Consider the following 27,709-nt stretch of genomic DNA (forward strand, 5'->3'; position numbering starts at 1 on the left):
TTAATTATAGGACCAATCAGACTTGCCTGGAACTCAATGTGCCTTGGATTTTTTATGCACTTCTCCAAGTAAACTCCATCATTACCAAATGCTGCGGCAGCCTCACTTTTTGCTTGCTGTAAAATCAAAAATCCTATTCAGGAACCGCCTATACTCAAGATTATAACTTCAAAAAAACTGCTTTAGTTAGAAGAGGCAGTGCTAAATTTTAAAATAAGTATTAACAAATAAAATTGAATGTGCCCATGCAATAAGTGTAACATCCTTACCTAACTAGTCAAAAGCGCTAGTCAGCGCTTAGGTGCCAGCGCCGTAAAAGGCCTAAGCGGGACTAGTTGGGACAAAAAAAAGAAAAACTTAAAAATTTACAATAAATTCTTACAAATAGTATAAAATACATATTCAACACAACAGAAACTTTAAAAACAATCATGAATGAATCTAAATAATTAAAATATAATTACATTTCTAACATTCAACTTCATCTAAACAAATATTTGTTTAGCCGCATCACCTAGAGATGCACAAAAGAATAAAAATACGTAAAATAAAAATATAAAAAGCATAACAATAAAAGAAAAAAATTGAAACACTCAAATTTTTCAAAATACTCAAACAAAACATTACTAATGTTTTAAATATTATAAAAACAAATATAAAATACCAACCTTGGTACCCCTCCTCCAACCTAGGTACTTACCTAGGTGCTCCTAGGCGGCCTAGGTGGGATTTTAACTACATAGATCCTTTCACAGGTGGCATTAATAATGAGAACACCTTCATAGTCTTTTTTACAGATACAGCAACCCACAACCCTGACCAAAAAGAATTAATGATATTTAATTGGCAATATTTTTATGGGATTTTAACTACATAGATCCTTTCACAGGTGGCATTAATAATGAGAACACCTTCATAGTCTTTTTTACATATACAGCAACCCACAACCCCGACCAAAAAGAATTAATGATATTTAATTGGCAATATTTTTATGGTAATTCTTACTCTTCTGACTACTAAAACACTAACTTAAGATGAATCTCAGATATAATGAAATCCAGAGAAAGATGTGAAAAGAAGTTATTGTGTGTGTAGGACTGGACCCAACTTCTGTACTGGATTGGATCCAGATCCAAACATAGTGTTGTAATTCTGTTTGTTATTAAAGGGTATTTTTGTACCCTAAAAGTATGTATTAGTTAAATACTCATACCCTAATACAATGAGAACATGCTGAACACTTTAACGTGTTATTTTTCTGCAGCCTCTTTCCCAATATCGTGTTTCTCCTTTCTTGCACAGGTGAACGTGGAGATCATCGTATTTTAACATGGTATCAGAGCAGTGTTAAAACTGGGCCTGGGATTGTTTTTCCAGAAGGAATGACCAAGGAGATGATCTGATTTTTTCAACCCCGATTTCTGTGTCTTCTTCCTCTTTTCTTTTCTGTTTCAGATCTGGTAAGAACGTCAACACCTTCTTCTTCAGATTTATTGTCTTCTTCCTCCTTCTCTGTTTCAGTTCTGAACAGATTTATTTTCTTCTTCAGATCTGAATCTCTAGAGATTCAGAATCAGTTAATCTATTTGAAAAGCGAAACTGCCGCCTACCTACACTCTCTTTTTTCTTAAACCAAAGGGGTTCTCGTTTTGGGTCTCTTGACGTCATTTTGGGTTTCTCGATGTGAAGAGACATCGATGGCAGTCGACCAGAATCCTATACTTGCTGAAATTAATGTTTGTGACTTTTCAGTTTGCATAATCTTTATCTCGAAATACTCGTATTCCTGTTTTTCATGTTTTTACTTAATCTGGAACCATTTTCTGTTGATATTCAGTTTTTTTTTTACTGTCGATCTGAATATTATACTCTCTGAAATTAATATTTCTACTGTGTCAGTCTGCAATATCTTTTATCCTGAAGTATTCATATTCTCGTTTCGTGTTTCCACTTAATCTGGAACTGATTTAATGTTGATATTCAGTTAGTTTATCAGTTTTTCTTTCTGATCATACCCGAATACAATATATTTGTCATACTTCCAAAAAAAAAAAGGACAGAATATTCGAGTAACTAAGTTCTTTGTGAGTTAAAATTTGGTCCAGAAATTTTTCTTGAAATTTCTCTTTCTTCTTTCCTTTTTATCTTCCAATGGATTCAACTTTCCCACAGTCAGGCCTTTCCTCTAACTTTCTTAGCCAATTAGTCTCTGAAAAGCTGAATAATTCTAATTTCTTGAGCTGAAAAAGGCAGATTGTTCTTTTTATAAGGAGTCAGGATCTCTCTGGTCATCTGGATTGATCAGTCTCACCCCCTCCAGAGTTCACTTCGCAGGAAAAGAAGGATGATAAAGGGGCGCAATCTATTGTTCTTCTCAAAAAACCAGAATATATTGCTTGGGTGAAAAGAGATCAAGCATTAGTGGCATACATCACCTCAACACTCTCACAAGAAGTTCTTGTAGCCATTCCCGATGATTGTCCAGCCAAAGAACTATGGGACAAGCTAGTTCAAACATATTCGCAGATCTCTAAAGCGAGAATCGTGTTTCTCAAACGAGAATTTCAAATGTTTAAGAAAGATTCGATGTCTATTATGGAGTACTTGAATAAAATAAAAGGCATCAGAGATCATCTGGCTATTGTAGGATGTCTCGTCAGTGATAAAGACAAGGTGCAACAGACCTTGAGTGGATTGGGGTCAGACTATCATGTTTTGGTAATGTCCTGGTTGTGTCTCCCAGAGCTTCCAAAATTTGAAGATCTTCATGCAAAGCTACTGCAATATGAAATGACCCTGAAAGGGTTTTCTGAGGACACCCGTGCGCATTCAGGAACTCAGGATGTGTTGGCCACGGGGCTAACTTATGGTAGAGGTAGAGGAGAAAATTCTTTTCAAGGAAGGGGAGGACAAGGGAGAAATGCCTTTGGGGGTCGTGGTCTACTTTCAATGCCCAATATACAGGGACAAAAGCCCATTCCTACTTGCTTCCTATGCAATAAGAAAGGGCATATTAAAGCAAATTGTTGGTTCAACCCTCAAAATAAGGGGAAAACCCTACAAACAAAGGCTAAGAGAGATGGAGAAGTAAAGGAGTTGCTATTGGCAGGCTTGAATATGAAACAAAATGATAAAGGTATTTGGTACGTTGACTCCGAAGCCGATGCGGGTAAGCTCTTGAATCTTACTCCTTATATTGGTAAGAATAGCATAGTCACAAGAAATGGTTCTCATCACTCCATCTCACATATTGGAAATGCCATTATACCCATGTCCAAATCTTCTCTTAATCTTTTAAATGTTATTCATACTCCTAATATTCAGAAGAATATTGTTTCTGTCTCAAAACTTGTTGATGATGTTAACGCCTCAGTTGAATTTACTCCATTTTTTGTTTATGTCAAAGGATCTTCGCACAAAGGAGACATTCACTGAGGGAAAGAGACGAGGAAACATGTACATCTCCCAAGAAGATCCCTCATTCTTCGTTCATTCTGCTTGTTCATCCTTGAAGCCTCATCAGCATCCATCATTTGTTTCTTCCGATTATGTGTTTGTCATTTCTGAATGTAATAAGCCAACTCTTTCGCATAGTCGTTTGGGTCATTGTGGTCACCATTTTATTGAAAAACTTGTCTTGAATAATTTCATTCCTAAGTCCAGTATGAGTCCCGAAGCCAGTGATATAAAATGTTTTAGTTGTCACTTATGTAAGAGTCGTGTTTTGCCTTTCAATTCAATCAATAATAGAGCTTCAAGGCCCTTTGAGGTCATATGTTCTGATGTCTGGGGTCCTGCCCCAATTGCTTCTGATTCCGGCAGTAAATATTACCTTATTTTCATTGATAGTTATTCACGCTATACTTGGATATTTTTATGAAACACAAATCAGAAGTTTTTTTATTGTTTCAAAATTTTCATTCATTTGTCAGAAATCATTTCTCTACAAACATTCTAAATTTTCAATGTGATGGAGGAGGTGAATTCTCTTCTAGTGATTTTGTTAGTTTCCTTCAGCATAATGGGATAAAGAGAAGAGTGTCTTGCCCACGTACGCCTCAACAAAATGGGATTGCTGAGAAAAAACATCAACATATTGTTGAGAATGCAATGAGCATGATGCATGTGAGTAATCTCCTTATCACCCTATGGACAGAAGCTTTTCACTCCACAGTCCATGTGATAAATCGGCTGCCCATGACCATTTTAGAAAATAGGTCACCATTTTTCTCCCTATTTGGCATTCATCCCGACTATCATGAATTACGTGTGTTTGGATCGGTTTGCTATGTTCACGTTGACGGTTCATTGAGACATAAGTTTCAAGCTATGTCACAGGGATTCGGCTAGCAGGGTGTCGCACCCGCGTCGACGCAACTCGACGCGGGTGCGGCACCGGGTGCGGTCAACCCGATCCTGGGTGCGTTGACCGCACCCAGGATCATTTAGGTCCATTTTTTTTTGGATTTTTTTTTTTTTTAAATTGCCCTATGAAATGGGCTGCGAAATTTTTTTTAAAAAAATTCTGCTGTCAGCTGCTGATGGGCTACGAAATTTTTTAAAAAAAAAAATTGCTGACAGCTCCTGTCAGCTGTTGACAGCTCCTGTCAGCTGCTGACAGCTCCTGCCTTTTCAAATCCTTTTTTTCATAAAGGATTTTCTCTCTCCCATTTATATATATATATATATATATATATATATATATATATATATATATATATTTTACATTTTTGCCCCTGTCGCACCCCCGCACCCGGATTTTTTGGAAGTGTCGAATCCCCACACCAGCACCTACGCCCACAACCGCACCCATGTGACAGGTTTCAGGACAAAGCCTTAAAGTGCAGGTTCTTGGGATATGTTGAAGACTACAAGGGGTATAGGTGCTATGATCCATTGAGCAAACATGTCAAAATATCGAGAAATGTCATTTTTGACGAGATGAATTTTGACAATCAACCTGCTAATCCAAGCCTTCATGTAATAATCGGATACAAAAAAATTTAAGCTTGGATTCGGGTCGGATCCGGACCTAGACACGACCCGGACCCGAATGGAGGCACCGCCTCCCGTGTTTTTAAGACAGGGAGGCAGGGGTTTCAAAGAGAACCCCCGCCCCCTTCTTCCTCTCTCGTTCTCTCTCCCTGATTCTCCCTCGTCTTCGGTGATTTGCCGAAGAGGACTGTTAGGCCGCCGCCGGCGACAGCCTCCCCTCTGCGACCACGCTGACGCTGCCGCCACCTGTGACCTCCCACCGACGTTGCCGCTGCCGCCGTCGATGATTTCCAGGTACCCTCCTCTTTCGTTTTTCTTCTTCGTCTCCCCTATTTTCTCCCGCCTCCTCTTCTTCTTCTCCGGGAGAGAGATCGGCCGACAGGGGGTTGCGCCCCTGTCATCGGCAGGGGGACTCCCCCCAGCCTCTCTCTCTTTGGGTCGACTGACAGGGGGGCAGAGCCCCCTGTCGTCGCCATTCGCCGGCAGGGGGCTCCGCCCCCTGTCACTTACTGTGTCGGCAGGGGGCTCCGCCCCATGTCGCTTACTGTTTTGGCAGGGGGCTCTGCCCCGTGTAACTTGTTGGTTCAACAGGGGGCTCAGCCCCCTGTAACTTGCCGTGTCGACAGGGGGCTCCGCTCCCCCTGTCCCTCTTGTTTCGCCGGCAGGGAGTGGAGCTCCCTGTGTCGGCCCATCTTTTCGGCAGGGGCTTTTGCCCCCAGCCTTTTTGTGGATTTTTCGGCAGGGGCGGAGCCCCTGCCTCTTCGTGGTTCTTCAGGCAGAGGAGGGGCTCGCCCCCTCCTCTCTGTTCCCTCTGTTCGGCAGGGGAGGGGCACGACCCCTCCCTGCTTCTGTTACGGCAGGGGAGGGGTCGAACCCCTCCTCCCTGCTCCCTACGCCTCATGACGGCAGGGGAGGGTCGAACCCTCCCTGCTACCTTTGACGGCATGGGAGGGTTGAAACCTCCCTGCTGTCTCTTTTGGTCAGGGGAGGGGTCGAGCCCCCTCCCTGCACCATCGTCCTCTTCTCTCCTTCTTTTCAGTCGGCAGGCTGGCAGGGGCGACGCCTCCTGTCGCCTGTGTCCGACTGGTTGGCAGGGGGTGATGTCCCCCCCCCCCTGCCGCCTGTTGTTGATCGACTGGCAGGGGTTTGCAGCCCCTGCCCCTCACTCTCTCTCTGTTATCGTTGACCGGTAGGGGCTGTGGCCCCTACCTAACGTCTTTTGACAGAACGACAGGGGCATTGACCCTGTCGCCTGACACTTTTGGATCGGCAGGGGCTAAAGCCCCTGCCTGTCGTTTCTGGGAGGTCGGCAGGGGCTGGAGCCCTGCCTGTCCTTCGTCAACAGGGGTGACGTCCCCTGTCGCCTGCATCTGTTCTTCGGCAGTAATGGTCGTTGGGCCCTGCCTCGCATTTCTTCAAAGTTGGCGGGGACCGTTGCCCCCTGCACCTTGTTTGTTTTCCGGTAGGGGGTTTCGCCCCTCTGCCTTGATCTTGCTGCCTTTGGTGCTCTTCTGCATTCTGCAGGGAGTTGAGCTCCCTGCCTAACCTCGTATCGAGGTCTGGTACTACTGCAGGTCTTACCGGACCCACTTCTCATTTGTATTTTAGCATGCTAACCTTTTTAGCATCACAGGTTGAACGGTGGATTCTGCTCGCTCTTCATGGCTTGAGCTCGTGCTTACCTACGCAGCTGACATACGAGGACCATCACCTCTTAAGGTAGGGGAAGATTGCACAGAAGACTTGGACAATTGAATTGAGTTCAATTAACTAAAAAGGACAACTAAATAAACATATATGTGTATATATATATATATATCATATATATTTATACGAGTACGCATTTAACTCCAGGACGCGGTTTCGCGATCCTTGTCCTTTACCTTGCCGTCGCGCATCGCGCAAAGGTTCTGCGTTGCACCCCTGCTTACAGTCTTTACTTTGCCGTCGCGCTTTGCGCTAGGCTCTTGCTTTTGCATATGTGCTGTTACTGCTTTGCTATTGCAGACGACGCTCAGGTTCTCGCTCATTGCATACGCGTTTGAGGCATCCTCGTGGAGGATGCAAGAGACATCTATCACTCCCTCTTGCGACAAGAGTTCAGTCGAGAGTGAGCGACACATCCTCGTCTAAGGAAAGGGATACCTCGCAAGGATCCTGACTCTTCGTGTGTGCAGTCCTGCAGAGTCGACTTGAGATTTCAGGGAGCTGCACAAAAGCATCGAAGACTGCTCCAAATCGAAGCATTTGGAAGGATGTGACTGGCTGGTTCTGCTCGCCTTTTTGGCATATCTCGGGTGATCCCAAATTGGGGGTTCGAGCGAACTTCTTAGCGGGTGTTCTGTTGAGAAACCTGTATCCCGTCTATCGAGGCTGGTATCGAGTCATGCGAGACATATAGATACCCCGATAGCGGATGTGATTCGAGATAATCACATGCATCATGTTGGCACAAGGTACTGTTGTTTTAAAAGATAGAGTAAAGTTGATAAACTTTACATCTTTGTGAAACACTCCTGTTGAGGCTTCTATTGACGAGCTATACCCCCTTCATCCTAGAGTACTTGTAGTCGTGCACAACACGTCTAGTACTGCGATGATCGGATGAGACGGTCGTGCGACCTCGAACAACGCTAAATGCAAATTGTTGTAATCACATAAATGGCCTCACATTCGCCTTCACAGGAAAGATGCTCGAGTGGTTTAAATACCACAGCATAGAATGGGTCATTAGTTAAGCAACCCCTAATGTACCTATTCGCTTCTTTGTGTCTGTCAAGGGAGAGGACAGAGCGGTACAAACTCCAATGGACAGGTTGTTAACAACCACCCTACGGGCAACGATCCGGCCTCCCCAATCATTGGAGTTAGGGGAAAGGGGCTACATTAGTTAGCTCAACACTTCTGCAGAAGTTGGATGCGTCCGTGGCACAGCCTCCTTTGGGGAATCCTCTCTCGGCTAAAGCCGTCCCTTTAGAGCGAACTCAACTAGCTATTCGGGTTATTGAAAATACATAGAACAACAGACGCCCGAACTAGTCTCAGTTGGTTCTACGTTTTGCCTGCGCGTACCCGCAGGTTCGTAATTATCGAAACATAAGGTCTGTTTACACTGGTCGTTGAGTCGTGAGCTTCGCTTGCACTACTGCTTCGCTTGCACTATTGCTTCGCTTGCACTACTGATTCGCTTGCACTACTGTTTCGCTTGCACTACTGCTTCGCTTGCACTACTAATTCGCTTGCTTGCTCGATAGTTTAGTATGCTACTTGTTGAACTGTGCATGCCTGTCAAGGCGTTATTCTAGTTGGTTAAACTGCTTACGCAGTTCTTTGCGGAGTAATAAGGAGTTTCTCATACTAGTTAAATGCTTATAATAATAGCATTATACCAGTTGCTACATATTAGCATGTGACTTGCTTTATCCTTTGATTGAATTGTTTGGTGCTTATTGTAGCGTAGCACTTGTTGGCTTGCATCTCTTATGATTGATGTGATTGCATACAGCTAGTAATCTACGAACTGGTGGCAACTAGGATTGATGTGGTCACTTGTCTTATAAGCTGCTTACATATTGTGATATAACTGTTGCCGTATGATTGCTTATGAATGGCTTGTGATGCAATGGTTTAGAGCAATCGATTATTGATGCATGCATCACTGAGTGGGGTGTTTGTCGAGCACCTGATCTCCAAAGGATTATCTACGAGGGTGTGTATGATCAAGACCAGGTACCCGGCTAGAGTGGTAGATTCTCTGTGAGGATGTACACTGTCCATGAACGGGCCGCAAAGACGGTGAACTCCTGTGAGGAAGTGTATGGTCCAAGACCAGATATACCATCTAGGGCGGAATTCCTTGTGAGGTTATACATGTCCCAGACCAGGTGATCTGGGCGTTGATCTTGTTGTTTGTATTAGTGGCTATAGACCCTGAGAGCGGTCATTTGTGTGGATGCGTGTATCGCAATGATTTTCATTGGATATAGCATTTGTTAGGGACTGATCTCCCAAAGGTTTCGCTGTGAGGTTATACATTTCCTAGATCAGGTGACCCGGCTAGAGTGGGAGATCTCTGTGAGGATGTATACTGTCCACGAACGGGTAACCGCAAAGACGGTGAACTCCTGTGAGGAAGTGTAGGGTCCAAGATCAGGTATACCCTCTAGGGCGGTCGTATATCTCTCAGACCGAATGATCCAACGTGGATCTTGTGTTTTTGCTTACCATAAAAAGTTATGGTGAACTGTGACGATCTTCTGAGATTGTTTGTGATAGCCAACTATGAATTCATAGTTTCGGCTTTCTGTTTTAGCATGATTACATGCTTGACTCAGGTGTGAGAATCAGATCGTTAGCGATTTGAGTTAGTGATCATGTTTTGGACCTTCTACGGAAGGGTGAGCTTTTCTGAGAAGGTATGACGCCTTAGTGCGTCATAACCGGTGACGGTTAGCCGCGTAAGACTTTGAGAGATGAGGATAGATTAAGGTCGTTCAGGACAAAGCGTTGGTTAGAAGTAGCGAGTGACAAACTATGTCCTGGTGGTGATTAGATGTTGTGACCTCGTTCTAGGAACGAGAACAAGCTAGTTGCGTAGTAGTTCACAGCTTACGATCAAATGGATCGTATGTTGCGTTGGTCAGTTGCACTGCTTACTAGCGTTGAACTGCTTACTGTTTACACTACTTACGCATTTGCACTGCTTACTCGCTTGCACTACTTACTCGCTCGCACGCCTTATTCGCTTGTACTGCTTACGTGTTTGCACTATTCACCTGCTTGCATTGCTTGCCTGTTTAACTGCATATCTGCTTTAAACTGCGTAACCTACTGAATTAAATGTACTTAATTCAGTTTTTTGTAGTCTCTCTTATGCACCTACTAGTTTTTCGCGAAACTAACCCATTCTATGGGTACAGATGATGATTAGGTACACTACGGGCGATGGCGCGATTGCAAGATGGCTTCAAGACTTCTTCCTACTCTTAGCTCACATCCTGGACGCTTGGGTTTGTATCGGATTTCCCTTAGAATATCCGAATCTTGTCAGTTTTGGTTCTTTTAGCTAACGTGCCCAAAGTTGTCAGCTTGCCTTATGATTTATCAAAGAAAAATCTTCTGTTGATTTCATAAACAAACTCTGAAGGAAAGAGATATTTCTAGTCTCTTGCCTGTTTTTCTGAAAAGGTTCGCAAGTTTGAAATTTGGGGCGTTACACTTCATGTTGCTACTCCAAGCCCCACAGTTGAGGTGTACTATCCATGGTTAAATTCAGAACTCTTCTCCAATACTAGGGATGATTGCCCTACAGGTTGCAGTCAGAAAGAGGTATGTGAGGAATCAGCAGATGCCTCTCAACCAGAAGATGTTACCACACAAAACTTGGAGCCAGTAAGGTGTAAGGGTATTGTCTACACCCGGGGTGAGAAAGACCCCTCATCAATCCCTTGCACAGATGTTGGTCCTTCTACTTCCGCTCCACAGATGTTGGACATCAGAAGATCCACCCGGACCCGACATCCGCTTGACAGGTGGGTAAGCTATAAAAAATTTTCTTTGGATTTTCAATTGTTCCTAACGTCCATAAATAAAGAAGATGAGCCTCTCACATTCTATCAAGTTGTGAGTTCAATAAGATGGATCGAAGCGATGAATGAAGAAATGGAAGCCCTACATGAATGTGGTACATGAGAAGTTATGCCTAGACCACTAAATAAAAATGTGGTTGGGTTGAAGTGGGTGGACAAGATAAAATATAAACCAGATAGGAGCATTGAAATGTATAAAGCTAGACTTGTAGCTAAAGGGTTTACACAAGAACAAAGACAGGACTTTGATGAAACTTTCAGTCTTGTTGTTAAGATGGGGACCATTCGTATTGTCTAGAGTCTAGCCATTGAACATGGATGGACATTGAGCCAACTAGATGTAAAAAATGTCTTTTTGCATGGAGACCTAAAAGAGAAAGTTTATATGGAACAACCCACTGGGTACGCAGAACAAGATGCCAATCAGTATGCATGCAAGTTGAAAAGAGCACGCTATGGATTGAAACAAGCTTCTCGGTCATGGTTCGAGAGTTTTTCATTGGATTGAAACAAGCTTCTCAGTCATGGTTCGAGAGTTTTTCACTGAAAATACAGAAGCACGGTTTCTCTCGGTCTCTTCTAGATCATTCATTATTCATTCACAATGAACGAGATGTCACCACTCTTCTATTGATATACGTAGATGATATTATTATCATAGGGAACTGAAGAGGTCATAGTGAGAAAGTAAAGAAGTTATTAAATCAGAGATTCAAAATGAAAGATCTGGGAGATCTGCGGTATTTTCTTGGGGTGGAAGTTGATAAGACGTGTGATACCCTTACTCTTACTCAACACAAATACACAATGGATATTCTTAGTAGGGCAGGCATGAAAGATTGTAAGCCATTAGCAACTCCAAGTATCATCCATCAGAAACTGAGTTCTAAAGAAGGAGATTTATATGAGGATCCCACTAGGTATCACAGTATAGTTGGCATGCTGCAATACCTAACTTTTACTAGACCTGACATAGTGTATTCGGTTAATCAGGTATCTCAGTTTATGCATGAACCTCATACACCGCACATGGAGGCAGTTAAGCGAATACTACGGTATCTAAAAGGTACAGTTGGTGATGGGCTGGTGTACAGGAAAAGTGAATCAAATCAAGGTGGCCATAAAATCATTATTTATGCTGATGTTGATTGGGCGGGTGACCTAGATGAACGACGGTCAGTATCTGGTTATTGTAGTTTCATTGAGTCGAACATGGTGTCTTGGAGTAGTAGAAAGCAAAAGGCGGTTGCTAGGTCGAGTACAGAGGCTTAATATAGATCGATGGTTGCTGCCACTGTTGATGCTACATGGATAAGACATCTCCTAACAGAGATGGGAGAACCGATTGCTCGATCACTTCTGTTGTGTGATAATCAAAGTGCCATCAATATGTCTTTTAACCCCATCTATCACAGTCGAGCTAAGCATATTGAGATAGATCAGCATTTTGTCAGAAAAAAAGTTGAAGAAAAGGAAATTGAGCTTATGTTTGTGCAAACCGATGAGCAAGTTGCGGATATTTTCACCAAAGGGCTGACAAAGGACAAATTCTGGTTTCTGAAAGGCAAGTTGTTCATGGTTCAAGACCATGCACAACTTGAGGGAGGCTGAAAAGAAGTCGTTATTGTGTTTGTGTAGGACCGAACCCAACTTCTGTACCGGATCGGATCCAGATCCAAACATAGTGTTGTAATTCTGTTTGTTATTAAAGGGTATTTTTGTACCCTAAAAGTATGTATAAGTTAAATACTCATACCCTAATACAATGAGAACACGCTGAACACTTTAACCGTGTTATTTTTCTGCAGCCTCTTTCCCAATATCGTGTTTCTCCTTTCTCGCACAGGTGAACGTGGAGATCATCGTATTTTAACAAGATGTATGGATTTTATTTATGATTTCAAAATAGCAAATCTACAACAGATTAGTTACACTACCACTTATCTTCAGCAATCATCAGGACCCTAAAAGATTATTATGGAAAACATAACCTGGAAGAACGTAACATTGATTTCAGGAGGTAACTGTCAGCATCTATTCAGATAACTGAACCAATAGACTCCTTAACAGTAAGGATATTGCATGCCCTTCCCATCTACCTTGCCCTGCTAAAGTAGGTTTTAAGTTCAAGATAAAGCCAATGTCTGCTTTCAAATGCCTTGCCTTTTGTTACATTCTTTTCTCTTTTTTTTCATTTTTTTCATCTTTCTTTTGTATCTAGAAATCATAAGTGCATTCATTTTTTTATGGAACATATATGTAGATATTACCAACAACTGGAATGTGTATGAAAATTACTCAAAAACCATGTCCACAGAAGCCCCCAATTTTACAAATCTGGATCTTGAGATGATCTTCATGATTATGTTCAAGAAACTCTAAACTTCAGTAAACGATATAAATTTACAATGTTTCTCCCACCAAGTAACTGTTTATAAAAGTAGAGCACAAACGTTATTAAGATCACAAGTTGGAAGTTGGAACCGACACCATTACACAAAGTTTCATAAACAGCATGAAATCCTGAGATCAAAACCATGCTTTCATAAACCCTGTATACCAAAATTTTGACAAAATGAAGACAAATAACTTCAAACATTGTACCTGCAACAGCTTCACAAACTCTTCAGGTTCATTAGCCAAACGCATTCCACGTCCGCCCCCACCAGCCGTTGCCTTGGAAGCATTATTTGAGGCATCAGATTAAAAAACACACAATATAGTAACTTGCATATGATGGTAATGAAAATTAAGCTAATTAATACCTTGCACGAAACATCCACGGAATAATGAAATGCAATAATTTAAATCAAATGAACTCATTCTGCCAAGGTGATTAATGATTCCCATCTTAGAGGATTTCCACCACCCAAAGATATTATTTCATTGGATACTCTCATTTAATAAGTAGGATTTCAGCAGGACCATCTTAAAAGCTCCTATCATGCATGAAATATGTGTATATGCATGCAAGTGTATGTGTGCAAAATCAAGTAATGTTATGGTTTTGCTATTACCATGGCAAGGCCAATTGTTTCTTTTTCATTTGATAATGTGAGATATGGTGGATTCTGTGCTAGGAAGTTCAAGCTGGAATTTGATCACGATCATCCAAATTCAGAACAGTTGCACAAGTTGATTGTACATAAAAAGCCCAGAAAATTCTATAACTGGAAAAAGAATAGAAAAGTAGACCACCAAGATCAAGAGAGAAGCTGCACCTTGATCATCACCGGGAAACCAATCTCATGAGCAAGCTTAAGAGCCTCCTCTGTTGTCTGCAAAGTTGATTGTGTTAATGGAACTAAATTCATGATAAATCGCAGATCAATATTACGAAAAAGATAGATTAAAAAAAATAGAATGCACCTATGTCACATGGGTGCGGGTGCAGGGGTGCGGCACTTTCAAAAAACTTGGGCTCGGGGATGCGGCAAAAATATAAAAATTATATATATATATATATATATATATATATATATATATATATATATAAAGCCCAAAAGTTGGCCATAAACACACCCACGTCGCGTCGGCACCTAGTTGGCCGAATCCCTGTGACATAGGAATGCACAGAAAACATGTGTTGGTACCTGGATCAGCCCATCACTTCCAGGCACAGTAGGAACACCAGCCTTTTTCATGGTTTCTCTAGCAGTGGCCTTATCACCCATTACACGGATGCTGTCTGGCTGCAAGTGATTCCATCAGGAATCATGATCAGCAACACGCATTTACAAAATTTAATAAAAGTAATAGTTGTCCACAGAAGAAAGAGGATAGAGCTTTCCATGTGTTCATCATCCCAGCCCCAACCCAACCCCAAGAAGTCAACCAAAAGAAAGGAAAAATGATTCAATCTCTGTATTTATCATGTCCTAGGATCATAACACTTAACTAAAGGGAAAGCCTCTCTGTTTTCAGTTAGTTGTATTCCTTTTTATCATGTATGGCTTCTGTCTATATCTGTATTGCTGTTTGTAATGGCTTAAGGTACCACACCATCTAGGGTTCCATACTAGCTTCTAATAAGGGCTGAGCACTTAACGCATGTAGGGTTCCTAACTTGAAGTCTGAAGAGGATTTGACAAAGTATGCTAATATCAACCTTTGAATGGATGACATATGCTGAAAGTTATGACACAGTCACAAAGAAAGAAGTTCAAAAGCACAGAAAAACGCAACTGCTTTACTCTAATTTCTCATTTTAAGTATATATAGGACATATGGTGGACTCTTGGTTAACAAAAAGTCAAAAAGGTTGGAATCGTGCTTCTCTCAACTGCTTATAGTCGAGAAGCAAACACTTGGAACCTTTGAAGCTTCTGTGTCTATCTTAACTGTAGTAAGAAAACCATCATTCATGCCCTCACTGCTTTCACAAACATTTGATAATACACTTTTTAAATGGATCTATAGTTGTAGACACCAAAAATTTTATGATGCTCAATCTCTAATGTTTTTCCTAAATATTCAGGTACAAAAATCGGACACCCCAACACTGGACAGCAGAACCAATTTAGTCTTCCAGTGACGGACGGCAAAACAGTTTGACCGCCCGCCATGGATGGCAGAACACGAGTGTCGTTCGATAGGGTCGCCATCCAATGTACCAAAGAGATGCAAATAAAACTGAGCTTATCCTTATCTCCTTCCAATCATCCTAGTACGTTTCCCAGGACGGGAGGACTCTTCTTGGATGAATCTTTGCACGAGAAGAACTCTTCTAGATGAGTGCATTCAAATCTATAAACAGGGACCTACCCCTATACCCTAAGGCATCTGAAATTTGCATACCTACGTGCTAGCTTTGCAAGAATACATCTACATCAATCCTGCCAACGCGTTGTCCAAGAAGCCTCTGAAGAACGATCACATCTACTACAATCAGAAGAATGAGCCTAAACGATCAAACGAACCCCTGCATTCGAAAAAGATATTTTCCCCATATCCCTAATCTGGTTATTTCAATCTTATTTAATCTTTGATTAGGTACTTCTACACAATTTTATGTTTGTTTTGCATATTGCAATCCACGATGGAGCGATTCAAGATATGAGGATTGAGAAAACTTGTTTTGTCTTTACCTTCCCGCAAGGCAAAGGATGGTCGGAGCTTGTAACAACGCTTCCTACGTTTTTAAAGAAGGATCTCAAGTGAATCCAAGTAAGTCTCATCCTCCCATGTACAAATTTAATTATCAACAGTAGCATATACATATTTCAATCATAATCATTCCAATGAGCTCAGCTTGATATACAACCACGTTTAAGAAATCTTTTTTGCCAGCTTTTTTTTCTTGAATATCAAATGAAAATGGATCTACTAAGAACTTACACTCAGTTGAGTGACTTCAAGTGCACTTGAATGAGGTGACATGCCTGTTGCATAAGAAAGGGTCTATATTGCAGAAACTGCTAACTGGGTTGTCAAGCATGCATCAACTGAGTTATTCAAGGAATTATTATAAATCACTAATAAGCGAGATCAACTAGCCATCATTCTTTTATAATACTGGAGCTGCACCTGTACCATTCTTGTTATCTCTATTGATGATAGTAGCATCTAAGCATATCATGGGTCCATTGGTCCTTTATTTCTACTATGTTGTTGTTATGTGTGCTACTCAAAATATAGAACTACCTATGAGAACTCCACTCTGGATTTGTAGAACACTTCAAAAAATTTAACCTTGATGCAATAAGAAACAAGTTTCTTTTTCTTTTCTTAAGATTATTAGAGGATCACCAGCTTCCCACCTTAATTTTTCTCCAAAAATCCAAACCATTATGCTGTTAGTGTAAAAGTGCTGTTTCCAATACCTCACCAAACAATATACATACACATACACACATACATATGTGTCAGCATGGGCATTATAGGAGATCATCTGTCAATTTCAAACTATATTTTTTTACAAAATATAAAGGTATTGACATCTAAACATCGGTAAAGTGCAGTACTATCCATGAAGACAGTTATCATGCATCACTTTCACCTCAATATTGTGTACTCACATTTGGCCCAATAAAATTGATACCATGCTCTCTGCATATATCAACGAAGGTAGCATTTTCAGCCAGGAAGCCATACCCAGGATGCAACATGGTACAGTCATGACTGACAGCAGCAGATAGAACATTTGGTATATATAAATACCTGTCAGAACACAGTGGACCACAAAACATTAATTAACTACTGATTTTACCTGGAATTTCCTGGGAAAGAAAAAAGAAAAAAGACCCGTAGAAGGGTAAGAATGTACACATTATCATCTTTAAATAGTGAATATTTGAATAATAAAATGGCACAGAAGAGTGTTTACTTTAGTGTCTTCCATAATCGATACAACAGCATGCTTAGAACTAAAAATGATGACACTCAGTTATTATATCAATGAATCACTCTTAAGATGATTAGCTACACCTTTTTTCTCAAGAAAAAGTCAATATTTGTTAAATTATTAAGCATGAAATCTCAAGGGTTCAGCTTAAAGAAAACATCAAGAGTATGAATATAGCTGAATAGCAAGAATAACTGCATGAGTCTAATGAAATAAGGAGAAGTACAGAAAGGCCCATTTGGAAACAACATGACCCAATCCACAAGTGATCAACACTGAACCATGTTATAGTTTCCAATGTTGGATTTTGATTGAATACCTGCATGTAATGCTCAGATGTTCATCTGAAGATCCAATGATTTATTTATTTCTGTCCATGTTGCAAAAAGTGATGAACACCAAATGGAAGACCTATGTTTCCCCAAATCCAAATCCAAATCCATCCACCTCATATATGTTCTTCACGGCTTTCAATTTAGGAAGATGTGCCTCGTGCAGCCTTGCTAGGTCAAAGAGTTCCAAAGAACAAGCAATGAGTGACTCATGATCAATTCACCGGTCCCAAGGAAAAGCCCACAACAACAACACAGTATATATTCCCCCGACTTGCTTGCAAGCCATCAAATTACAAGATGTTGGCATCAAGAGACTATCCAAGAAAAGTTAACAAACAAAGCAAGGCTGCCAAAGCCAAACGCTTTTCTTCAGTACCAATCAGCTCCGACAGAAAGATGCACCATGACAAGACCAAGAAGAATCCATCTTTAATGTTGGTATCAAATTTTGGCACCAATAAGGTGTACCACAACAAAACCAAGAAGAGTCCATCCTTAATGCCACTATCAAATTTTGGTTTAGAAGGATGTTTTTTCTGAGCTCTTCACATGCATTTCCTGTCCCTCAAGTTTTTCCATTTAAGGCCTCTCTGGAAGAAGATCAACCATTTGTTTTCATCAGACATGCATTCATGGACCATGCAATTCATATCTACTGAAGGCCGAATTACCACAACCTCCAACAAGTTTTTCTAGAACAAAAGTCTCCTGACATCTATATGCACCATTGCTTAACTGAATTCCTGCTCCCTCTAGCAAATCATTATGTAAACACTCTCCACTATTAAGAAGAAAGGAACAGAAAAGGTCAATTCATTTTTGCCATTTACAATTGCTAACCCTGTGCTTTTGTTGTATAAACAATATGGCAAGTGGGGGGAGGGGGAAGGGAGAGTCCATTCTAGTGTGAGCCCTATAAGATTTGCAGGTCCGCACCAGAAAACAGTTTGCAAAGAAGAAGAGAAAGAGAGGAAGAAGGGTTGCAGCAACTATTTCTCTACACCCTTCCTCAAGGGTCGTGGGTTTCTTTTTATCAATCATTAGATTACATTCCAAGAATGTCCCTAATTATAATACATAAAAAAGATACATAAGAGGGACAATAGAAGAAACATTAAAATACAAGAAATGTTACATAAAGAGGTGTGATACCCAAAACATGTTAATATGGATCTGGTCAATCTAGATCTGGATCCATATCCAGAACCTCACGTCTCAATACCCTCCCTCAAGTTGGGCATGGTAAGAACCATAAACAACTTGCTCTTCAAGTACCAAAACATTTCCTTAGTCAATCCTTTTGTAAACAAATCTGCAACTTGATCCTGAGTCCCAACGATCTGAGTAGAAATCTCCCCACTTTCAACTTTGCTTCTAATAAAGTGTTGATCTACCTCTATATGATTCTTCTTTTATATTGAATAGGATTGAGAGATATCTTGATCGCACTTTGATTATCACAAAAAAAGATAGAACTTGACATCTATTAATATAAATCAGATAATAGATATCTGATCCAAATGATTTCAGATGATGTTGCCACCATTGACCTGTATTCAGCTTAAATACTCGACCGAGCTACTGCTTTTTGTTTTTTTACTGCACCATAAAACCAGGTTCTTCCCAATAAAGACACAATACCCGAAGACAGACCTTATTTCATCCGGATCCCCTGCCCAATCAGCATCTAAAAAGGCCATAACTTATCAGTATCGTTTATCTGATAACAAAGCTCATCACCAAGAGTGTCTTTCAGATATCTAAGGATTCTTTTGACAGCCTCAAAATGACATATATTGAGAAATTTTATTGACTGCATAAACAATATAAGGACGAGTAAAAGTAAGATATTAGAGCATATCCACAATACTCCTATAGCTTGTAGGATCATCGAAAATGCCCCCTTCATCACGTCTATGTTTTTGCTGCAAAACACTTGGAGTGAATATCGGCTTGCAATCTTTCATTTCAGCCCGATTGAGTAAATCAATAGTGTATTTAGGTTGTGTCAACACTAATGAGTCTTTTCTTCGATCAACTTTAACGCCCAAGAAATAATTGAGGTCTCCCAAGTCTTTCATTTTGAATCTACTATTTAGCACTCTCTTTGCAGCATCAATGTGGTCTTTGGAATTTTCTGCAACTATGATATCATCAACATAAATAAGTAATAATGTAATCCACTTATCACCTTTGTAGATGAACAAAGAATGATCAAAATAAGATCTGTGAAAACCATGCTGCTGAATTTCAAGAAAAAAACTCTCAAACCATGATGGAGAAGCCTAGTTTAGTCCATATAGAGCTTTGTTTAATTTACCCATATAGCTGACTGGACCTTTTTCATTATACCCTTGTGGTTGCTCCATGTACACCTCCTCCTTGAGGTCTCAGTGCAAAAATGCATTTTTAACATCCAGTTGACTTAAATGTCAACCATGATCCACTGCTAGAGAAAGAACAACTCTGATAGTTTTCATCTTCACTATTGAATTGAATGTCTCATCATAGTTCAACCCATGTTATTGAGTAAAACCCTTTGCAATCAGCATTGCCTTATATCTCTCTATGCTACCATCTGGTTTATATTTTATTTTAAAGACCCACTTTGATCAAACTAGATTCTTTCCTGCAGGTTTCTTTACAACATCACATGTCATGCATTCATGTTCTACATTTCTTCTTTCATAGCCTCAATTCATTTGTTGGATTTTGAGGTTGGATTGTATGATCGAGACTCTTCGTCTTGAAGGAAGAGTACACGACTCTTAGACATTTGACAACTAGGACAAATTTTATTTAACTCATGACTCAAATTAGATGCTGGAATCAAATCATTGGAAACAAGTCTCTCAATAGAGGCTATATTACAATGGGCTAAACACTATGTCACGTAGGTGCGGCTGCAGATGCGGCGATACGGCTCTTTAAAAAAACTTGGGTGTGGGGGTGCGGGGAGGATATATATATAGTTTTAAGTTAACACTACGTGTATTTGTGTGCATTTATGTATTTATGTATATAATATAGATATAAATGAACTTGATTAGGGTTAACTGAATCTACTTTTAGATAGAAATGGACCTCTGTGTGGTTGACTTCACCTAACCCAAAGGAAGTTGTGTCCAAGTGTCACACTTGCCTAGGTGCGGGTGCGACACGGGTGTGGTATCATGTTAGAAGAGTCCATGTGACATAGGCTAAACGACTATGCCAGACACTCGACTTATTGGACTCTGATTCATTGACCAAACAACGTGACCTTTGAGCATCTTGAACCGGAACACAAGCCAACGGATTCTCCTTGAAGAGATACATACTTCCCCGTCTTTCTCCTTCAATGAACGTCCTCTTCACATAAACAAAAGGAGTAAAAACGACACAAGAATTGATATCATCAATAAGTTTAGAAACGAAAACAAGGTTCTTTTTTATATTGGGAACAAGAAAAACATTTGATAGACAAAGATTTGAATTGAACATGAAAATGAAAGTGTTTCCAGTGTGTGATGGGGTGACAAGTGTCATCTCCTGCAATAACTTTATCTCTACCAAAATAAGCAGACAAGTTTTTAAGATTATCTTCATCCCCAGTAATATGATTTGCTGCCCCAAAATCAATGTACCAAACTCCTTGATTATTCTGCTTTAGATTCAACCTTGCTAAGGCGGCCAATAGAAGTTGTCTATCCATTGGTTCCATCCCTGATCCTCCAATCTTATTTGGAGCACTTTTACTTTGTGAACTCTGCTCTCTAACGTACCTGGGATAGTCCTTATACCAGCAGTTTGCTTTAACATGTCCAGGTTTCTTGCAAATATAGCATGTGGGTATTCTCTTGCCCTGATAAGAAGTAGGAGGTGTATTAGGAAGTGGGAACAACCCACATCCTCCCTCGTTACCTCCTCTCCCTCTGCCTCCTCTTCCTTTCCCAATCTGTGTACTTGACAAAAGTATATAATGATTGTATGCTGCCCCTGTAGGACTCTCTACAGATCCTCCTAAACTCATCTTAAATTGCAACAACTTAGGACGAAAAGCTTCAAAAGTAGGCAGCTCATGAAAACAAGACAAGGTAGTATAGACAATATTGTATTCGCATCCTAATCCATTAAGGACTTGTTGTACTTTATCTTTATCTGAAATGATGTGACCAATCACAGCAAGCTGATCTTATTAAATTGTAATTCATTATCATTGTAATTCCCATGTATATTTTATATATATAAAAAAAGATACATATACATATATATTTCATATATATGTATATGTATTTATCTAATTATATATATATATATCAGCCGTAGGGGTATTTTAGTCTTTTTCTCTCTTTACGCATATTCATATTTTGAATATGTTTATACATTTTTTATTTCTTTTCTTTTTTCTTTTTAATTCTTGTACTTTGTGTACCTTGGGGGCCCACATATAGTCGTTGAGCCCCTCCAAGGCCCACTATGTGCTCTATAAATTGAGCCTCTCTCCCTTGTATTGGGTCAAAGCCCAAGTGTTCAATAAAGTTTTTATTCTTTATTTTGTGAGATTGATTGAGTTGTGCTTTTGTGCACAAGCGTTCTAAGTGTTCTTATTGTGTATATGTGCACTTGGCTTTCATCAAGAATATTGGGTCTTGATCATAGTATCTTGTTGAAGATATTTTCACATGGTATCAGAGCAAGGTTGGAGAAAGAAGATCGAGTGGACTCTCACATTTTTTCGGTGCCTCAAAAACGTGTCCTCAAATTTTTGAAGATTGGCATGGATTCTCTTATTCAATCAATATTTTAGAGGCCTCTTCTATCAAGAAATATCTAAAATGCTCCTGTGGTACGTAACTTTTTCCCTTATTTCTCCTCTCTAATGGGTGAAAAATACTCTCATTTCTCTCTCGGTTTTCAAAATTAATGGGTCCAATTATCACATATGGGCCGGAAACATGGAGGCTCATATTAAAGGAAAAGGGCTTTGGGGTTATGTTCAAGGCTCAATTTCGGAACCGGAAGACTAAAATCACCTTGATGAAGAAAGGAGAAATAAAGATCCTTGGAGGAGAAGAAAGAGTCAAGGCGCTTGAAGATTATAGTAAGAAGCACGAAGAATGGGAGATCAGGAACTTTAAAATTCTCTCATGAATTTTCTCATCCGTTGAGACAAGAATTAATGCCAACATTATAGAGTTCAAGAAAGCCTCTCAAGTGTGGGAATGTGATGCAGGGCAGGACCCGATTGGACCCATCGTGCCACCCGATCCACCACAAAGGGCAGATGACCGGATCCACGTATACGACCCCATAGTAGGTACGGAGCCGCGACGCGGGGAGGTACCCTTGCGCACCTACTCCAGGCGTGGTGGGGTTCGCACGTCACAGAGACAGCAGTCGATTGAAGTTGACCCGGATCGCGATTCGGGTCCAAGGCTGGACCCGCGACCCGGGTCCAGTAATAGTCTTTAAAAGGCCCTCTCCTAGGGTTGCGTGGGAGGAGATTAAAGTTTCAGCCACCATTCTTTATAGCTTTGCTTATTCCTTTTGTTATTTGCACTCTGTTTTCATTTCATTCCTTACTATTGGTTGTCTTCCCCTGATTATTGAAACTTATTGAAAATAATAAGAAGCTTGAGCCACACCGATTCACGGTGGGCATCTGTTTTCTCTCCTTCCCCGACGAGCACTGCATCAGAATGCCTTGAAAAAAATGTACACTTCAAGGGATTTGTCCCACAAATATTACCTTAAAAAAAGGGCCTTGACCCTTCAACAAAACGAAATGACTATTAGAGAGTATTTTGTGGAGTTGTCTTCCATTTGGGATGAGCTTGCCATGCTGGAGCCCAAATAGAGCAGAGAGGCTATTGAGCTTAGGCATAAACAATTAGAGGAAAATCGTTTCTTTAATTTCTTGAATGGGCTTAGGCCCGAATTCGAACAAATTCGATCTTCTCTACTATCCGATTTCACTTCCACCTCTATTGAAGATATAATTACTAAACTAAGTGGGGAAGAGACTCATATGGATATAGGTAAGAATAACCCAAGTGTTCTAGCAACACCTTCCAATAATGAAGAAAATAGAGGTGTTAATGTCGTCTCAAGACCAATGAGCAACTTAAGGACCTACAAGCTCCCCACTTCAAGAATCAAAACCAAAGTTCAAGTGGTCAAGGTAGAAAGAGGGATTATAGTAAGCTTGTGTGCCACTTTTGTAAGGAATCGAAGCACATCAAGCCGATTTGCCCAGAGTGGAAGAAGTTGTTAGCCATGGCTACCACATCCCAACCTCAAAAGAAAGAGTGTTCATCATCTTCAAATGAAGCTCTCTCACTACAACAAATTGTGGATGCACTCCAACATCTTCTCAAAGGAGCTATTTTCGGAGCCATTATGACAACCTCTTCTCCTCCTGGTAAGACTTCGTGGCTTTTAGATTCGGGTGCTTCATTTCACGTCTCCAAGTATTAGTTCTTTTCCGAATACTCAAACAAACTTTTTCCATCCTTTGTTTCAACCACGGATGGAACATCTCTTGAAGTAAAAGGAATTGAAAATTTTGAAAAAACAAGGGTTCTTTATTCCAAAAATTAGATTTATACCGAAATTAAACTTAAATTTGTTTTTTGTTTCTCAACTCTCGGATCATGGATATGATATAAAATTTTCTTCTAACAAATGTTGGATACAGGATCGCCGATCTGGGAGGTTAATTGGGGAAGACTCTAGGAAAGATTCCCTTCAAATTCCAAAGAACATGTTTTGTAATATTGTCCAACAAAAGGATATTAATGTATGGCACAAGAGACTTGGACATCCAAATGTTGTAAAAATTTCTCATTTACCTTTTGTTAAAAATCTATGTAAAAGTGATTTCACTTATAACAATTGTATTCTTGGAAAAATGAAAAAATTACCTTTTTGTCAAAGATCTATGTTTACAACAAGACCTTTTGAAATTGTCCATTCAGATGTATGGGGACCGACACCTGTTTTATCAAAAGAGGGTTTTGCATATTATGTCATTTTTGTTAATGACTACACGAGATATTGTTCGATATTTTTTCTTAAACACAAACATGAAGTTTTTTTTACCTTCAAAACCTATCATATGATGATTAAAAATCAATTCAATGAAAACCTAAAGATTTTTAGAACTGACTCCAGTGGAGAATACCTTTCAAGTGAATTCAAAAATTATCTTGAAAGTTATGGTATTCTCCACCAAAGATCTTGTCTGAAACCCCTCAACAACATGAATTAGCCGAAAGAAAGCATAGACACATAATAGAGACAACTCAAACTCTACTTATTTCTCAAAACATCCCAAAAGATTTTTGGGCCGAAGCTGCCTTAGCATCTATCTATCTGATAAATCGACTACCTTCTAAAAATTTGAACAATATCTTGCCTTTTGAAATGTTGTATACCAAAGAACCCGACTATAGTCGGTTGAGACTTTTTGGTTGCAAGTGTTTTGTTCTTACTGACAAGAACGACAAGCTTTCACCAAAAGCTATTGAATGTGCCTTTCTTGGATATTCTGAAACACAAAAAGGGTTTTGGTGTTATGATATCAAGAATGATAAGTTATATGTTTCATAAAATGTGAGTTTTCTAGAAAATGTTAACGGTTTTGAGAGGAGTGAACCTTATAAAGAAAACATGGATTACACTTTTTTATTTGAATTGTTAGCACAAAATGATGATAGTGATGATGAACTCACTCATAATGATGCTAATGATAAAGAAGATGAAGAAAATATTTCCTCCCATCCACCTATTTTCCAACATAGTGATGAAGGGGCATCGAGAGACCCTATAACATATACTCATAGAGACAGGAACAGTTTTAGAAGTACAATTGAAAAATACAGTGAACCTAGTGGCCCCACTTCAATAAATGAAGAAAACCTACGAAGAACTGAAAAAAATAGAAAGGTGTCTTCTAGGTTCATCTCATATGATTCCTTTACACCTAATCATAGAGCTTTTCTTAGTGCCATTCACTCCTATGTAGAGCCAAGAAACTTCAAAGAAGCCAAAAACAATGATAAATGGTTAAAAGCAATGAAATGTGAGCTTACGGTTCTCAATAGGTCGAAAACTTAGGAATTCCAAGATCTTCCCAAGGGTAAGAAATCAATAGGGTGTAGATGGGTATTTAAGGTAAAAACTAAGAGTGACGGATCTCTTAAAAGATATAAAGTTTGGCTAGTTGCGAAGGAATATAGTCAAGAATACGGGATTGATTATGAAGAAACATTTGCCCCTTTAGATCGAATGATCACTGTCAGATGCCTCATCACTGTTGCCTCAATTAACAAGTGAAATATCTATCAAATGGATGTCAAAAATGTCTTTTTAAATGGTGATATGAATGAAGAAGTATATATGAATGCCCCGCCTGGAACGGAGACTCCCAAAGGTAAAGTGCTTTGTCTTCAAAAAGCACTGTATGGTTTAAAACAAGCCCCCAAGGCTTGGTATGATAGATTTAATTCTATAATGTTAGAAAATGGTTTTTCATCCTGTTTTACTGACACTGCTCTGTTTGTTAGAAAAAACAATGCAGGGATAGTTATTATGCTTTTGTATGTGAATGATATGTTAATAACTGGAAGTGATACTAAAGGAGTTAAAAGCATAAAATCAATTTTAAAGAATAGATTCGAAATGTCTGAATTGGGATTTCTAACCTGTTTTTGGGGTATTAAAGTAAGATACTCTCATAGAGGGTATTTTTTATCTCAAACTAAGCTTGCCTGAGAGTCTTGATAGGTCAGGTACTATTGATGATAAATTTGTGAAACTCCTGTTATAGTAGGAGCCAAAATGAAAATTGATGATGGCATTCCTCTCTCTGATCCCACTCCTTATAGGCAGCTTGTGGGATCACTGATGTATCTGAGTATTACTCGACCAGATATTTCTCATGCAGTTCATACTGTAAGCCAATTTCAACATGCATCAACATCGGTTCACATGAGTGTCATTTTGCAGAGCAACAGATACGTAAAGAGTACACTAAATAAGGGAGTATTTTTATCCTCTTCTTTTGAATTGAAATTAATTGTTTATACTGACTCTAACTGGGGATGTGATCCAAATAATCGTCACTCTACTACTGGTTTTTGTGTGTTTTTAGGAAACTCATTGATCTCATGGAGATGCGAGAAGCAGCAAAAAGTGTCTTTATCCTCTACTGAAGCTGAATATCGAGTCATGGCAACTACTACCATGGAAATTGTATGGATTCATCAGTTATTAGAAGATATGGGGATCAATGTTGAAGAGCCCACCAAGCTATGTTGTGATAACAAGAGTGCAATTTATATTGTCAAAAATCATACATTTCATGAGCGGACTAAACACATTGAGATGGACTGTCACTATGTTCGAGAAGCATATCTTAAAGGAGTTATAGATCTTCCGTATGTAACCTCAGAATATCAGTTGGCAAATTTCTTCACCAAAGCTTTGTGCTTATGTCACATGGGTGCGGGTGCGGGTGAAGGGATGTGGCACTTCCAAAAATCCCGGGTGCGGTGGTGCGGCAAAAATATAAAAAATTATATATATATATATATATATATATATATATATATATATATATATATATATATATATATATATATATATATAAAGTCCAAAAGTTGGACATAAATGACCCTAGGTGTGTTGACTGCACCCAAGGTTAGGTTGACCGCATCGGGTGCGGGTGTGGCACCTAGTTGGAGAATCCCTGTGACATATAGGGCAAAAAAAAAATCATGGCAAAAAAAAATTAAGTCTAAAAAATTGGACCAAAATGACCCTGGGTGCGTTGACCACACCCGTTGCCGCACCCGCACCTGCACCCATGTCGCATCGCATCGACGCGGGTGCGGCACCCTGCTAGCCGAATCCCTGTGACATAGCTTTGTGCTCTCCGCGGTTCAACTTCCTTCTTAGCAAACTTTTGGTCATCATGCCCTAAGTTTTAGGGGGGTGTTAAATTATAATCCATTATCATTGTAATTCCCATATATATTTTATATATATAAAGAAAGATACATATACATATATATGTATCTATCTAATTATATATATATAATATATATCAGCTGTAGGGGTATTTTAGTTTTTGCTTCTCTTTACACATTCATATTTTGAATATGTTTGTACATTTTTTATTTTTTATTTCTTTTCTTTTTTCTTTTTAATTCTTGTACTTTGTGTACCTTGGGGGGCCACATATAGTCGTTGGGCCCCTCCAACGGTCACATTTGTGACCGTTGGAGGGGCTCCAACAACTTCATGTGGAGCCCCTCCAAGGCCCACTATATGCTCTATAAATTGAGCCCCTCTCCCTTGTATTTTCTCATGGCTTTGGGTCAAAGCCCAAGTGTTCAATAAAGTTTTTATTCTTTATTTTGTGAGATTGATTGAGTTGTGCTTTTGTGCACAAGTGTTCTTAT

The 27,709-nt window shown here is 39.7% G+C and overlaps 1 protein-coding gene across 1 annotated transcript in view; it reads right to left on the reverse strand.

The window, feature by feature from the left end:
• Positions 1-27,709, reverse strand: part of LOC149815345 (biotin carboxylase 1, chloroplastic-like) — a 51,500-nt gene that overhangs the window by 13,427 nt on the left and 10,364 nt on the right. The window contains exons 4-8 of the mRNA XM_089990288.1: positions 16,601-16,742; positions 14,177-14,275; positions 13,805-13,861; positions 13,188-13,259; positions 27-116 (exon numbers count right to left, since the gene is read on the reverse strand). Coding sequence (XP_089846414.1) covers positions 27-116; positions 13,188-13,259; positions 13,805-13,861; positions 14,177-14,275; positions 16,601-16,742 — 460 coding nt within the window. The remainder of the gene's footprint in view (positions 1-26; positions 117-13,187; positions 13,260-13,804; positions 13,862-14,176; positions 14,276-16,600; positions 16,743-27,709) is intronic.

The sequence above is a fragment of the Nuphar pumila genome, chromosome 15 (genome assembly GCF_984573655.1).
Source record: "Nuphar pumila chromosome 15, dmNupPumi1.hap1.1, whole genome shotgun sequence".
In the NCBI taxonomy this organism is placed as follows: Eukaryota; Viridiplantae; Streptophyta; class Magnoliopsida; order Nymphaeales; family Nymphaeaceae; genus Nuphar; species Nuphar pumila.